Source organism: Haliaeetus leucocephalus, unplaced genomic scaffold, assembly GCF_000737465.1.
Source record: "Haliaeetus leucocephalus isolate CR32 unplaced genomic scaffold, Haliaeetus_leucocephalus-4.0 Scaffold417, whole genome shotgun sequence".
NCBI classification, from domain to species: domain Eukaryota; kingdom Metazoa; phylum Chordata; class Aves; order Accipitriformes; family Accipitridae; genus Haliaeetus; species Haliaeetus leucocephalus.
The window spans coordinates 2,437,232-2,453,490 of NW_010972853.1; the positions used below are offsets into that span (position 1 = coordinate 2,437,232).

At 38.2% G+C, this 16,259-nt stretch overlaps 1 protein-coding gene across 1 annotated transcript in view; it reads right to left on the reverse strand.

Annotated features, from left to right (window-relative positions):
• Positions 1 to 738: 738 nt before the first annotated feature.
• GPHN (gephyrin) overlaps positions 739 to 16,259 on the reverse strand; it is a 220,178-nt gene continuing 204,657 nt past the window's right edge. The window contains exons 18-23 of the mRNA XM_010574278.1: positions 11,350 to 11,437; positions 9,194 to 9,267; positions 6,415 to 6,479; positions 5,007 to 5,110; positions 3,704 to 3,800; positions 739 to 1,745 (exon numbers count right to left, since the gene is read on the reverse strand). Of these exons, the coding sequence (XP_010572580.1) occupies positions 1,612 to 1,745; positions 3,704 to 3,800; positions 5,007 to 5,110; positions 6,415 to 6,479; positions 9,194 to 9,267; positions 11,350 to 11,437 (562 nt within the window). The 3' untranslated portion in view covers positions 739 to 1,611. The remainder of the gene's footprint in view (positions 1,746 to 3,703; positions 3,801 to 5,006; positions 5,111 to 6,414; positions 6,480 to 9,193; positions 9,268 to 11,349; positions 11,438 to 16,259) is intronic.

The following is a 16,259-nucleotide window of genomic DNA, read 5'->3' on the forward strand; positions in this document are numbered from 1 at the left end:
ACACAATGTATGCCCACCTGCCTTCAGCCTTTGCAATGGCCTGCACAGGGAGTATTCAGGCTGTTGCACAGCAAACAAAGAGTTTGGTTTTAAAAGCAGCATCAGGGATGCCCTCTGCAGTTATCATAGAACTACAGCTCTGGTCCACTGTGGCAGTCAGGACTTAAACCCAGTTTTCTGTGTCCTCCCTGACTAAGCCTTCAAAAAATACTGTAGGCAAATGTTCTGGCTTCATGAATGGAGTTGATGGGATAGCATTTTACCCATGAACTCCAAGAAGCAAGGTGTTGTAGGGCACTGCTATGGTCTTAATCCCAGATGAAATGTGAAATTACCAAAATACATAATCTGGTGAGGGCTGAATAGTGAGTCCCAGTATCAAAAAGAGAATCTTGTGGAAAAAAAAAAAAAAAAAAGAACGCTCTATCAAATCCCACACAGTGCAGCACATGGGCTGTTTGCAACTGCTGTGCAATTTTGATGGAAAAAAAAAAGTATTCTCCAGCTTTGACTAGTCCAATTGTAAAATCCCCCAAATGCTGCTTCTATTTTGTCCCTTCGGAGATGAGTGAGAGAGAGCTCACTCTGTATTTTCAGTTCACTTGTGATACTATACATGAGGGAAGGCCCTAGATTCCATATACTATTTTCCCTTCCTTCCTGCCCTCCTCCCTCACCCCAAATACCCTCTTAAACCACTATCTTTTTGGTTCAAACAACAAGGCTAAACAGGTGAAATTTTAAATAATGATTGAGGATTTTTTTTTATTCATTTAAGTTTCAATATCATTACAGAAAATGTTATGGTACAGAGTTGTTTAACATTAGTTTTATTTCTTTGCTCATTTAATTTCCACACGAATGCTGGTAACACTAATATCTGTACAAGATCAGTCTTTGATTTTTTTTAGTTTTTAGTTCTGTACATTTTTAAATGTATTGGTTAAAAAGGCTGTCAGCACTTAAGGAAGCAATTTTTTTGTTTGTTGAAATAAAAGGTATCCAGTTACTGCCCAAGAGTACTGAGCTGGGTGGCTGCCGGGACAAGAGAGATCCCTGAATGCACAGCGAGGTGAGAAAACCTCGGGGCTTCATTGGGTTCCCAGTGCAGCCACTCTGCTTTTGGCACTGTGCACATCAACACGAGATACAAGATAAAGAACAAGCAGAAGCTCTCTGTGAAGCGGTTATGAAGCATACTAATAAGGGAAATCCAAGTGTTGTCTACGCTAGTATAAATAAGCAGACAGCCTTATTTTAAGAGCATAAGTAGTTGTATCTTAAAGATGAGAAAAAACACAAGTTCTGCAGGCACCTACTGCTGTCTACTAAAAGCTACCGCTATTAGAACTAGCATTGAACACACAAAGCAATTGCAAGGAAAGGAAAAAGTTGCTTTGATATAATCAGAATAAATTTCTTTGTTAAGATTTGTTTTAAAGTTTTTTTTAAAAGGTATTTATTTAAATTCCATTTGAAATATAATCCAAGATGTTGACTATACTGATCAACTGTTATCCAAATCAGAAAAACTAGCTGTGCCATTGCATATTACAGGATACAGTCAATGATATGTGGACATGCATCAAAGCTTCGTTCTTGCTGGTGACATCATAGCCTTCCAATGACCATGACATCCACCACCTCCCCCTTGTGAAGCTCCACATACTGCTCTGTCTTTGGAGGTAGCATCAACAGTCCATTGGCACTGCGCATACTCATCAGACGACTGCTCATCTGATTCCCTACAGGAGAGCGAGAGAAAAATTCCAGTTAAGTTTTCAGTTAGTTTCAAGCGCTGCAACACACCACGTGGGAAACAAAAGCTGTTGTTACGAAGATGTTCATGTTGCTAACTTATTCACAGAGCTGGGATCTCACTGTTCTGAGATGGATGGAAACAGAACTCTGTAGAGAATTAGTCAGCCTCCCATCGCTCTGGCTCTCAAAACCCTCATTCCCTTTGCTGATTGCTTTCCTATCCAGCCTTCCACATTATCTGTACCTCATATCTTGTCATAGTAAATTGCTTTTCTGTTGGAATTTCTAATCCTATCAAAATTATTTATTTTTCAATTTGTATACCTAATTCTGATTGTACAAAGACTAAAACCAGCACAGTCTAGAATGTTTTTAACATACTGTTATAGAATAAGTTTGATTAACTTTATTCTCTCTGAATAGTCTTGTTTAGCATTAGTAGCTTAGCACTAGCAGCTAAAGTGGTTGAAGCCTTAGGCTGCAAGAGCTGACGGAGAGTAAACTTTTTGTTAAAACTAATGCTGTTAACACAGAACTAGCTGAATGTGGCAGATGTGAGCAGAATGAAGAAGATAAGGACCAAGGAAACAATTCCAAGAGAATGAGGTAACTTCAGAAGAAGGCCAGCCCAGCGACAAAGAAAACCAGTAAGAAATCAAGAGACCGCCGACGAGAATTAAGTGACTGGACTTGGGGATTGGGTGCTGGGTGGTACGGGTATAATTGGAGGGTGCAATCTGGGGTAGGGGTCCCTCTCCAGAGGCACCCAGCTCGAGCTGTAACCTGAGAACTAATGAAAGAGGAATTGGAAACCTTCACTTGGACTTGACATTTTTCAGTGGGATCCTAGGGTTGGACCCTGTTATGGTGGCCAGCTGTGTAAATCCATAACAAATACCACCTCAAAAGAATGGGCTTCTTTGGGACACTGAGCTTCACAACATGTCCTGAAGATAAACAGTATCATATTGGTAGTACTGACAAAAAATGAAAATGCAATAAAAAGTCATGCCCTTTAATTTCTTGGTTTTCAAACTTCCAGCTTGACAGAGAAATCATTCCAGACAGTCTGCTTGCGTAAGGAATGAAGTGGTACACAACAGAACAGAGTTAAACCAAATACAGCATTATAGATGTAAGTAATACCTTGACTTATACCTGGAAATATGTCAGAGGCTGTGTGATCTTGGGAGTCAATGGTAAGAACTTTCTCTGAGTAAACTAGTGTTTACTAGTTTAGATGCATTTCAGCTGATGTTTTCCCTGTGGAGACTTGTTTCTAGCATTTTGTATTGAACAACTTGGATGTAGCAAAAAGACAATTAGTTGTTTAAGAGCCTGAATCTCTTGAGAAACTGGCAGAGTTGGTCTTCTGGCAGTACACAGCTAAAAAAGAATTCAAATGTGGTATTTGCCTCAACTGCAGCTGAGTATCCAGAAGTATCTCTAAGTGGCAAACATGACTAATCAAAGTCTTAATTTGCTTTAAGAGAACATATACAGCCTCTGCTATCTCTTCTACTTTTCCAGTTCAGCTAGAATCACACTTCTTTTATTTGTATTGTTCCTACCTATGCCCCAACTTGTGTTTGTTTAATACATGCACAAGGGCAAAAATAAGCAAATGTGCTTGCGAGTGCAAGTAAGCATGGGTGGATATAAAAAGCAATATGTATGCAAGCACATAGGTGTATTTGTGTGTGTGCATGTGTGTATAAAGGCAGGTTATTCAGATAAGTTTTAGTGGTTAAGTTGCAAAGTCATATTATGACTGAATTTTATACTAACGTACATGTATGCCTGTGCACAAGTATGTCAGCAAATCAGTCTGCAGAAGAAAGGTTATATGAAAAAATGTGCACACGCTTGGTTGTTTCTAAACATACACGTAGGAAGGCAAGGACCTGTGTGTGTCTGTCAGTCTGTGTGACTGGGCACTAACCTGTACTCTGTGCCCAAGGTAGTGGTTCTTGGTGATGCCAAGTCAGTATGCACCGATGATATTCTGGGCGGGGGTCCAATTTTACATCACATGATAACTGTAGAAGAAGCAAAGAAAGGATGAAAATGTCATGCATTCAGATTGCACTGTCTAAGGTAACGGAATCATCTGCTCAATTGTTTTTCCTTAAAAACAGTCTTTTTAAAAACTTGCATTTTGAGGTCAGATGGTGTCTCCTGAAAGATCAAAAGCTGTAGAAGGTAGAGACTGCAGTATTTAAGGGAAATACAACTGTGACATTATAATATCAAAGAGTATGATGGAGTCTACATGCATTAAGTGTAATATTCCAAAGCTGTTCCTTTACTGGGAGTTTAAAGATAGTATTTCTCTGGGAAAAAAGCTTTATTGTTTCTGGTCTCTGGATTACTCTGCATAAAGATAAAAATTTTATTCGCTTTCAGAATCCTGCTAGCCCTGACAAAAGGGAAATGGCCAGTCTTTGAAATGAAAAGGCATATAGCGGATGGCTCACAATGGAATTCAATGGAACACATTGGAAAATTCATGCAAAAATGAGGGTCACTACAAATTGCTCTCTGTTTTAGAATATTTTAGCTGTGAGATAAAGAAAAATCTAGATGCCTGAGGAAGTGCAAAAGAAAGACACGGGATAAGCAGTAAGAGAAAAGTGCACAGCCAAGAACGCTAGGAAAACTATAAAAGGTAATGTGTTCCTTGGTACTTTATTTGAATCAAAAATAGAAGAATAATACATTATAATAACATGCCTTGAATCTATATTAAACAGAGTTACAATATCCATGATTTCGTGTAAGAGTGAAATGAGTAGTTTAAGGGATTTATATTGCTTAGGGTGGGGGTCATGTGGGTTACTTATATAAACTCAAGAACAGAAAGGCTTTAAAGTTTCTATTTTTAAATGCTAATACAGAACTGTCCAACTCCTTAGGTATTCCCAGATTACTCTGCAATTTTTACCACAGGTTAAAACAAATGTTTTTTTTAAACAGGAAAGCGTCCTTCCTGCCTGATTGGCAAATGGCTGCCTTTGCATCTGTATATCTCGCTCCATTAGATGGCCATCTAACTCTTAGAAATTATGGGACTGAGTATTACTGTTAACAGAGATTGAGAATGTACCTCTGTTTTGTGTGACCTTCTTTCAACTTGCCAGAATTAGTCTAGGGCTCAGATTCCCCAAACAAAACAGCCTTTCCAAGCCCAAAGAGCTGTGCTTCAACATCTTTAGAGATTTTTAAATAGAGGACAAGCTTCTTACCCTGGCTTTGATGATGGTGGGCCGAGGATCCAGGATACCCTGCATTTTCCTCAGTGCGGGAACAACAAAGAGATTGCAGGTGACAACAGCTGACACGGGGTTGCCTGTAGGACAAAGAACAGTTGGTGGTGACTCTCTCTTGATTTACTCTGCGAAATGCTGAAAGTGATCTCATGTTTTTATAGCAATTGCACCCTAAAGGACTCTAAAGAGCTTTTCATGCTGTGGACAGATAACGTTTCATTCAGGACAGGAGTGGCATGTGGCAAGTACACCTGTTAAAAGCTACACTCTCTGGCTGGTGGTGTGCTGAAATACTGCTCTGATCACAACTGCCCTGTGTTCCTCAGGCCCCACCATTTGCCTCTGTTCCTCTGTTGCCTGTTGTTTTACACCTAGATTTGTCTGGGGCCAGGGCAGGGTTTACTGTGGACAGGTATAGGTCCTAGCTGATAGGGCTCTTGATTCATGATTAAGGTTTTCAAGACTTATGGAAAAAGTAACTTTCAATTCCCTAACAGAGTGGCAAAATGCTTTAGTACAAATTCTGAAGAGAATTCTACTGATTCATACGTTTTCTGTTGGCTCACAAGAGAGGTGTACGACCAATGTCTGTCAAACACCACTTGTCTTACACATCTGGACTTCCCTAGGTAACAGTTCTAAAATAAATAGTACGATCAGACAGATGCTCCATTGATCTGTCCCCTGAAAGAAAATGTACTGCAGCAACTAAAACAGGAGAGAGAAAAAGCACTAGCGATACATCTGAAAATCACCAGCTTGTCAAGAACAGGATTCCTTGTGTAGTCAGAAATCCATGCAAAGCCAGAGCAATAAGAATAAAATAAATTCCTCCTGATTTAGGAGGATAGAGATTTGTAGCCAGATCCCTAAGGAAAAATTTATTCTGAATGAGGCGATTCCCAAGGTGATGCAGCACGCAGGAGGTGAAGTGATGCCGCTGCCCTCTTTTGGTTCCAAGGTACGATCATGATAAAAAAAAAGTATTCTGTGGCATGTTCTTTGTCACTGCCTCGTTTTTGTCTTCATTTTCAGTACTTCAGAGTGGATGCACTGACTTACATACACAAAATATTTACTGTGAAGGTGGCGGAAGCCATAGAAAAAACCCAACCCTGTATAGTACCACTTACAAAACCCAAGGAAATTGTTGAATGAAAGAAATCATAAGGCCTCTACACTGGCAAATTCTGAGGACAGGAACAAGAAAGAACTACTTAGTATATCCCCATAAGTCTGTCTCTCCTGGAAATTTCTGGGAAAACCTTATAGGTACATTCCTTAGGGATGCCAACACCAGACATAGGTGCTGTGAAACGTCGCTATTCTGTTTCATGTCTGTCACCTATGCACAGCGACAAAAGTAATCCACAAAACATCTTACCTGGGAGCGCAAAGATTATTTTTCTTACACCATCAATATCCAGCGTTGCAAAAGTTGTCGGCAGGCTATGGAAAAGGAAAGCTATTTAATATCTGCACTAGACTTTAACTGAACTTTACTATGTTATTATTTAAAACATTTGGAAAAGAAAACAAAACAGGATATGTCTCAGCAGTTCATTAGCACCTGCTGCTTATTCCATACTGGGGTTATAATCCTCTCTTTGTGATGACAGAACAATTAGTTTTTCTTGGTACTCAACTATGAAGTTTTAAGTAGACAATTTTGCTTCTCGTGAGGAAACATCACAGAGCAGATGAACTAGTAATCAAAAATCTAAATCCTGTCTCCATGCTAGAAGCCAATTAACAAAGAAGTAATACAGAAATTACACAGTTACAGAGCTGTATTTGTTTTTCATAGAAGGCTCTCCAAATTTTTTATAATGTTAATGACTCTAATTTCCCTTCTCTGTTGTCTACAGCAGTAGTGACAACAGAGCAGTATTTCACAGCAGCAAATGCTAGCTAGTCTGCAGATGAACAAATTGAGATACACAGGCAGAGCTGCAGTCAGGTAAGATCTTGGTCTATCAGTAAAGAGCTTGCTCTGCCTTTCAGAGCTGCTCCTGAGTGATCTTTAGTGACTTGTTACCATGGCTATTGCAGTTATACAAACAGGACAGTAATGTGATGGCTCAAGAATGTGGCTGGCAAAGAAAAGGGACTCATCCTTTAAAAAAAGTTTTCTATATACCTATGTTAGTATCATCCTTTTAAACATTAGAAATTATACTTTATAGAAGCAATAATTAGGCTGGCTTCCTTGGCTTCATCTTGAGCTAACAACTGTCACCTGATCAGCAGATGATAGTTGCTGACCAGCAGCAACTTTGGAGATTTGCCACACTTTGATCATTACTACCTAGTTTTGTATCTGCTAGGACTAATCAATGTCCTATTTTACCAGGGGAAGTTGGTGTTCGAAATTTCTGTTTTAAAAAGTCTCTAACATAATGGGAGCTAACATAATGCCAGACCTCCAAATCTTGTAACCAGTCCACAAACTGAGGTCCAAAAAATCTAACTGGTAATTCATATATACTGGAAACTCTGAATTCTCATATGAGATTTCAACATCATCATTGGCAAAGTCTTCCAGTACTTTCTTCTGGCAGTGCTGCTAGACAAGATACAACCTTACATTAGCTCAGCAACTTTCAGATCAAGTGGAGGAATAGTAAATCCCCGGCATCACTCTGCAGTCATGCAGCACATCAAAATACAGGCATACAAAGCAAATTCTGATTTTGCTCTTGGAACTTACTCAAGGGAATTTTTCCCAATATAGTAATCACAATTCATATCTAAGGCCTCTTAAGACAGAATTAATAAAAACTAAGGCACAGTATTTGCTATTGCACTACAGTCAATGAAGATGAGAGTGCTTACATTCTCAGTAAGATTAGATGACCAAATGTTTTGGTAGCAGTAAGAAATATGTTTCTTACGGCATAAAATGAAAATGGATGTTTGGGGAAAACAAGATTTCTTAAAGCTTTTCTAGCTAGTTATTAAAAGTTTATTGCTACAAGTCTACAAAGGCATCACCAGAAGAAACAATTATGTTTGCTTTCAGATAAACCAGAACCAGAATTTAATATTCTGAATTCTCTAAATCAGGTTATCCATTCTTGTCAGCAGCAGAGGCTGGAGTGCAGATCCCACTTCTGGGACTTCCCCACATTGGTTGCAGCAGTATGACAGAAGCAGTGAGCAATTCCCACACCTGGGCTACATCCAGCATGGGAAGAAACATGCTTTCAGCTCACTTGTTCCTTTTATGGACGGGAGGTGGTGGTAGTAGCAGCACAAGCACCAAACCCACATGCAGTTCTTTACTGGATTGTATGCAGAGACAGTAAAAGTATTTGTCTTTTTTCACAGCAAACACCCACTTTCTGTTCTGCTCCCTGGCAACAGTTATGGGCTAGAGGGAATAATTCCTCAAAGCTGCACTTGGCCTTGTGTTATTGGACCATGCCAACCTAGCTTGCAAACTCCACTCCGTGCTTAGTGAGGCAGAGCTGTAGACATCTTTCTGCTACTGTACTGTGAAAGGGAACTCTCTATTTTCAATACATGTAGTTTTCATTTTCTCTACAAAGCACACTTCCAGGCTCATTAATCAGCGGTGCTACAGCAAAGGAAAGCAATGCTGAAACAGTTTTCTGAGGCAAACTAAACACATAAAGGATTGTGTTTACTTTAAAATTACTATGCTTAATATGTCAATTAGATAAAACTTCGTAAATTAGCTTTTGTAAATTCCACCTCTCTCAAGAAATTGCTTGTTTGTAGGAATATGACTTATGCAAATTTGAATTGAAATGAGAAGCTCATTAAGCAAACTGGCAGTTTAACATGCTTATATTTCCTGGTTATTTCATAACAATGCCAATATCTGAGCTCTGTGAACACAGTGAAGACTGTGGCCATGTTTATACCACGCTGGTTTCCCCCCAATGCCCAAACCTGATTTGCAACAGTTATCAGAGAAATATCTCTTACCAATAAATAGTAATCTCTCTGTTCCAGTTAATTTCACCACTAAAGATGATGACTAATCTGAAGAGGGCTGATTTTGCTTTTTTTCCCATATATATCTACCATGTGGTTTATAGTATATTTGGAAAACTGAAATCTACTGAAGCACTTATATAGGACATTTGGCCCAATATAGCCTCCATCTATGCTGCCTAACTAGAAAGATTTCTTACCCTGGTTTCATAAAAACTCTGCCAAAGTGAATCTGTGCATGAAGATCAATATCCAGCACCTGTTTAAGATAGTCCTGTTTAAATTAAAAAAAGAAAATCGATTAAGTAACATCAAAGTGGCTTATATCATGTAAGCATTCAAAGTAATTAATTAATATCAAGTGAAGATGAAAGACTTTTCATATCCCAAAAGTGCTACAGTCCAGTGGGGAATTTCCAGTATTTGAAAGAAAGTATTTTCAAAAAGAAGAGGTGAAGAACAGACTCATTTTAGGTGCCAAACCTGACTCCACGGGGACATAGTAATATATTTACTTAAAAGTCAGCTGCAGCAGAATCTTAGAGGACCCCACAAATACCTACTACTAAAACATTGTCTATGTCAAAGATGGAAAAAAGCCTTTATGGTTCAAAGTTAAGATTTAAAATCATCAAGTTATTTAACTTTTGCCATGGAGGCTATCTAGCAGTAGAGTCAGAGATCTCCTAGTACTTTTGAAATCAATACTGTACTGTAGAAATCATAGTTTTCCAGGATACTGTAATTATTGTAATTTCTTGGGGACATGGTCTAATTCACAGTGGTCGGGTTTAACAGTCCTTAGAAAGGAAAAACTGTGGGTGGCTTGTGTGCTAGTTCAAGTTCAATGATTTTGCATAAACACAATTGACTCAGTTTTTAAAATGAATTGAATTACTTGTTTAGTCTTTATTGAAAATTGCTGTGCTCAAAAATGTAGTATCCTGTCTGTCGTGAGATTAGTGAGATTAAAGACACAGGACATAACAGTCATCTGTGAAGAAAGACTTTGGAAGCAGTAAATCTGAAGCTCCCTTGCAGTTTTCCCATCTTTCTCCCTTTTTTTTTTTTTTTTTTTGGGGTGGGTGTTCAAATACTTGGAAAGCAGCAACTTTTTTCAGCCAGGCATGAATTCTCAATTATTGATTGCATTAACACCATATTTACTTTCTATTTACTTTTTGGATGTTCACAATTATTTCATTAAAACTCTCGAAAGCTCAGTATCAGAGGGCTAACCATCAGTGGAGTATAGAGCTTATTGACTTTATGCTGTTGCCTCAAATTCAGACTGGGGAGAAATTAGCCAGAAGGCATAAATGCTTGTAAGACCATTCAGCAGTCCAGTCACTTCCTAGTGTTCCTGTGTCTGCACTATGTCACCACATTCCCAATTTAAACACCAGCACTTGTCCTTGATTATTTTTCTAGGAATACTGAGGACAATAATGGGATTGAAAGTAGTTGGCACTGGTTTAACTAGTTATCCATTTTCATGATGTATCCAACAATATGATTTCTACTTAGAAAGTGACAAAAACAGCACTCATGTTTGCCATCTCCTAATGACTGTCTTTAGTATCTGTTAGTTATAAAAGGAGAGATGTTTCTTTTACCTGCCAAACTCACAGATTCAGCCTGGGGTCAAAAAGTAATCTGAGTTTTCCTTCGCATAAGTCATGATTAATAAATGTCCTGCAGGTTCATCTACGCCCCACCAGCATCTGTGTATCCCTATTTTCTTTGATGGTTTTGGCACAGGGATTACCAACAGGAACTCAATCAACAATTCTGTTAATGATTCAAAAGGCAAATATATCAGCTCACTGTGTCTCATATGTATTGCCTCTGTAGGACTATCAGGTGCAAAATGTGATAAAAGTATTTTTGTAACAGATACAGCTTTGGCATATTCAGGAAACAGATCTGCTGAGTAGGAAAGAGCTATTTATATACTCAGGTTGCTTTTCGAAGTACTTTCAAAGTAGCTTTATTCTATCTACATTTTACCTGCTCTAAGAACAAAAAGAAATCTGTTGCCTTCATGTGCTATTAACCAAGCACCTTCCTCATCATAACTACATAAATCATTCCTTAAATAAAAACACATTTGCAAATCACACATTGAGAATTAAAATCTTCTCTGTTGTACTGTCTACTATAGTATAGTAATAAGAACAAAGGGAATGAGGATAGCATTGAAGACTGTTTTTTAATTAATTCACATTTAAGTGTTCCAAAAAAAGCAAGATCCCTTTTTAATAAACATTAATACAAACGTAGAAGCTCTGAAGACAAGACTCTGGCTTGAAATTCTTACATATATTGTAGCAAGTCATACTTAAATTTAGCATACCTTTTCCCCCATAGATACACCTCCTGATGTAATGATCACATCAGCACGGCTGATACCCTCATTCAGTGCATTCAGTAAATCATCTGGGCTACAGAAAAGAACAGGCAAGCAGATTAGTGGCATGGAACTGTTGTGAGTTGTAGTCTAAGTGTCTGTGTGCACACATACAGACGTATATACACACACGTATTTTAAGAAAGAGATACAGCTCTAGGATAATGTAAGATCTTTTCCTTCTTAAGACCCCACACTGCTCGATTCAAGAACTGCAATCTCATTAAGTGAACACCACACCATTTGGCACCTTTCTGTCTAAGAGCTTTGCAACAGGAACAGTGGGATACTTTAGGCTGGGACTGAAGAACACTAATACAAGTGTCTAAAAATATGTAATTTGCACAGTAGGTAGCAATACAAATTATGATTTAGATGAACTGACAGGGCTATATAAAGGGACTTGACACATGAAAATTACTGGCCACCAAGCAGGCTGCAGTACTACCTGTCTAGCTTATTTGATGTGCGCAAAAATGGGGGTAAGGCTCCACTTCAAATGTCCGTCAGTGAAAAGCAGGAGTAAATCCTTTGTTTATCTTCTCCATTAGAGGGCTCTGCAGCAAAGCCAGCTGTACATCCACTTCATCTTGAAAAACACAATTCACCCTGTTCAAGTGACTATTTACCTTCGCGAGAAACAGTGTAAGGGCATCTGTGATGTTCCTCCATACAAAGAGTGTTACTGTGAAGGTGAAGGATAGAAGCTGAGCATATTTCAGTTTTGGTATCTGAACTTCTTTCCTTTTTTTTTTAGATCTAAATGGGAAACTCTGAAGTGGGCATTAGCTATCTAACAGCCGTACTGATGCTAATACAGAGCTTCAAGGCATGCAGGGGAGAAACTCGCTAATACAACTTATACAAGACCAAAGGAATCCAAAAGAATTTCCAATATATTAAATCCATACTTTGCATTTAACATTTGTGAACTGACCAGAAGCTGACTTTGCTCTGACTGTATGTAATGTTCCTTCAACAGTATGTTTTTACTTTAATGATTCTGAAAGTTTTTCATGGGAGGCTGTTCCTTCTTAGAATGCAATTGAACGAATGGGCAATAATGCTAGTGACTGTATAGTGGCCTTCACCTGGAATGCAGCACCTCAGTTAAATGCTGCACTACAATTACAAAATGCCATTATGTGTTATCAAGGCTTTGCAGGCTGCAAATGGCATGTGGGCTATCCTTTGGGAACTTCGGCTATATTTCACCAAAAGATAGAATCATTGCAGTTATTTTGGCATTCGAGCTAGAAACAGGAAAATTAGAAATACTGTGCAAGTCCTGGTTGACCTTTCAGAGGCTAACAGAAACTGTGTGTTACAAAATGTCTCAGAAAGAAAAATCCTTTCCTCTGAGCATCCTGTCTTTGCCTGTGGTTTAGTGAAATATAAACAGCGGTCAGCGTCACGTCGTGCTGTGTGCACTACAATTTATGTGACACAAGAAAGACTGTGCTCCCTCACTGAGTAGATATTTCAAGTGCATGCAACCCTGCACACTCCTCATCTCCTCACCAGAGAGCCCTCAAGTGTCCTCGACCCTGGTTACACCTTGCAGGCAGAAAGACTCAAGACCCTTTTTCCACCATGTACTGATGCAGCACCTTCTTTGGCATCACAGTGTGGTTATCCTGCAAAACTTTTCTACTTGTGCTGGTTACATCCACTCTTTAGGGTCATATTGCTTTGTAAGGGGTAGGCAACAAACTACAGCAGAAAGAAGGGCAGATTGCTGGTGCCACAGTAGGATGTAATCAATCAGATAGAATTATACACTACCATTTTTTTAAAGGGAAGAGTGGCTGCAGATATTGTGGCATGCCTCCAGGGCTTTTGTTTAGGGTACTGGGTATCTTGGATACTCTAAATGGCCTATAATGAATGGCTGACCTCTTTGTTTTCTTTGGGAGAAAATATAAAACATACGGACTCAAGCAAAACCATCTCCTTCTTTGTTCTTTAGGAAACAGAGACATTTTCTCAGCTGCCCCTTCTGAAATCTCAGGATCATTTTATCCAAAAACCAGCACAAGTCTTCACTAGTTGTTGAAGGCAAGAGGAAAGAAGCAAGTCTGTTGTTGGCTACAGTCTGTGTCTTCTTCAGAACCAACTGTTTCATATTGATTGTCTAAATAGTAATCTGTATGTAATAAGATATTGGTTAAGATTGTTATAGAGTTTGTAATAGGAAAAGTCTCTCAAGATCTAAGTATTCCTTAATCCTTGCCAATGAGGGTGCAGATTTGAATGCAGCAAGGAATATGTATTCATTACACAGGTCAATACAGGCCTTTCTGAAGCTCGACGACAGACACTCATGCCACTACTACTAAGCTAAGACTGCTTTCAGTATATTTTTCTCACTAGGTTGTGAGGCAGCTGAGGACCTTATCTGGAGCTTGCTCCAGGCTGTTTAATTTTATCTTGTTTAATTATTTAAAAGTTATTTATAGTAGCAAGACCACCTGTCTGGGGACATCCTAATTCTGGTTTATGAAGTGTGCTTGCTCTTGGTTGTGGTTTGAGAATAACGGAAGGAGTAGTAAAAAGCAAATGAGTCTATACTTAACTGTTGTTAAATAGAATGGAAGTGCTCCTACTTACATACTGAAGATATATATGTGTGTGTATATATATAAAATTACTTAACAAAGGAAAAAAAACCAACCCCAACCCCAAAATAAACCCAAACTCAAACAAGGTGAGGACTCAATTCACACCTTTGTTTATGAGGGTATCATACCACTGAAGTAGTTCATCATACAGATTTTTAATACATGTCATGTAAAAAGTCAAAGATTACTGGACTCGGTGCATTTTTTCAGCATTTCCAGCAGGATAACCTGTATAATATATCCCTTTCTTTACCATCTGTATAAGGCAAGACATTTAAAAATTCTACCACTAAAACTTTATCCAACCAATAGCACTGCATATCATCTTTAGATAGTTGCAAAATGCACTGAATTCTTCCAAAATGAAAGATGTGATAGAAATTTTATTGTCATAAACTGAATGCTAGTTTGGGATTTTATTCTGAAGAAAGGAGACATTTACAGAATTCCCTTCCTTGCCTTTGCAGAAGGCTTCTCTCTTTTTGCCATATTTGGCACATTTCTTTTTGTCACTCAGGTCTGTCTAACTTCTATCCTACTTGAGGCTGGTAGTTCCCTGACTCTGCAATTAACACAAAACACTCCTTAAAAGAGTCACCTGCTGTAATCTTCAGTCAACACCATAGCAAACATTTTCCTTGCCTTTAGTGTATTTAATGCAGACAGTTATCATTCAAATTGCATATTAACACATATTTGATATAATCAGATAACAAGATACTACTTTGCATTTCATTTGTTGTATAACAATGAACAGCTTCTCCTTTGGATTGACACGGAAAGGGAATAAATAATTAAAGATGATTAACTTCTGAAAGAATAGACAAAACAGCTTTAGCATCTGAGCATAACAGGACAAGATTGTTCTAAAAGGCCTGTGACAAATCACGATGAAGCTGAAAAATAACCCTCACTGTCTGAGCAGGTACAAATCAGAAGCTATATTCTGAAGCCCTGGCCACTGCTAGGGGCAGGATACTGGATTAGCCAGACTAATGGTCTAATTTACTATGATAAATCCTTTAATATATCTTGTGAAAGTGCTATTCTTGGATTTTTTTTCCTTTATGGACAGAACTGTAACAGGTGCTCAAATATAACGGTGAATATCTTAATCAATGTAAAGTAGATTTTGATGGTAAGTCTCATTTCCAGATGGTAAAACTATTCTGTTTCATTTGGTGATTTTCAAAGTCAGAGCGACATTGTGCACAAGAAGGGAGTGTGCTTTTCTAACATGCTGCAATTGATTAAAAAAATTATACTCCCTGTATGTTTCAGGTCACATCCCAGCATCTGCTGCAAATACAACTAAGAAAATTTGTTCTATAAAGATTACATATAGTTTATGAAACTATTCATATAGGTAAGTAAGCACAAATCCAAACTTTCTCTCAACAGTAGAAATCCCCATCTATAGGTGATTGTGTCTGCACAAATATTATGTGTATTGCACATATATTTGCTTTGCATAACGAGTCCATGTACTTTTAAGTATATCTTTATATTCTCTGTTAATTTTGCCTGTCTGACAAACAGAGTATCTACTTTACCACCTCAATTTCCTGACCCTCTTTATTCTGTTTTATAGAACAGAATGAGCAGTACAATCTGGACATTAGTTGGAGGGTATCTGTTGTGCAGTGGCAGCAGCATGCGTAGAATCCAGTAAGCAGATGCATGACATTGCACTTGACATGCCACTTGATTTCATTAATTTGAAGAGAGGGCTTGCAGGATGGCAGTATACCAGAACAGGAACACCTTCTGGATTCATGAAAAATTCTGATTATCAAAGCTAGTTTGTGGAAAACTGTTATGCAGCACTTGATTACTGAGCTGTCTTTGAACTGAAAAGATACACAGCAGCTTAAGAGCTTGAACAAGAAAATGATGCAAGCCTCATTAAAATAGACATGAGCCATGTAGAAGATTTTTTTCCTTTATCTCTATCAAAAGAAATAGCTACAGTACAGTCAAGACCAAAGAATTCTCTATGTTATAATTGCCATTTTGAAGTACCCTAAATTACGGTGTAATTTTATCTTTCAGATAGAAATCGGTGTCTGTTAATTCACTTCTGTTGATCCTGTTGTTGTGCTTCACTGTCATTAATTATAAATCTGTCAGCCTTTTCTGTGATACAACCCTTAACACCAGCAGTATGATACATGCAATTAAACTGCTCAGTTTTATAATTTAATTTAGAAAGCAAGTAACAACAAATGGTGATCT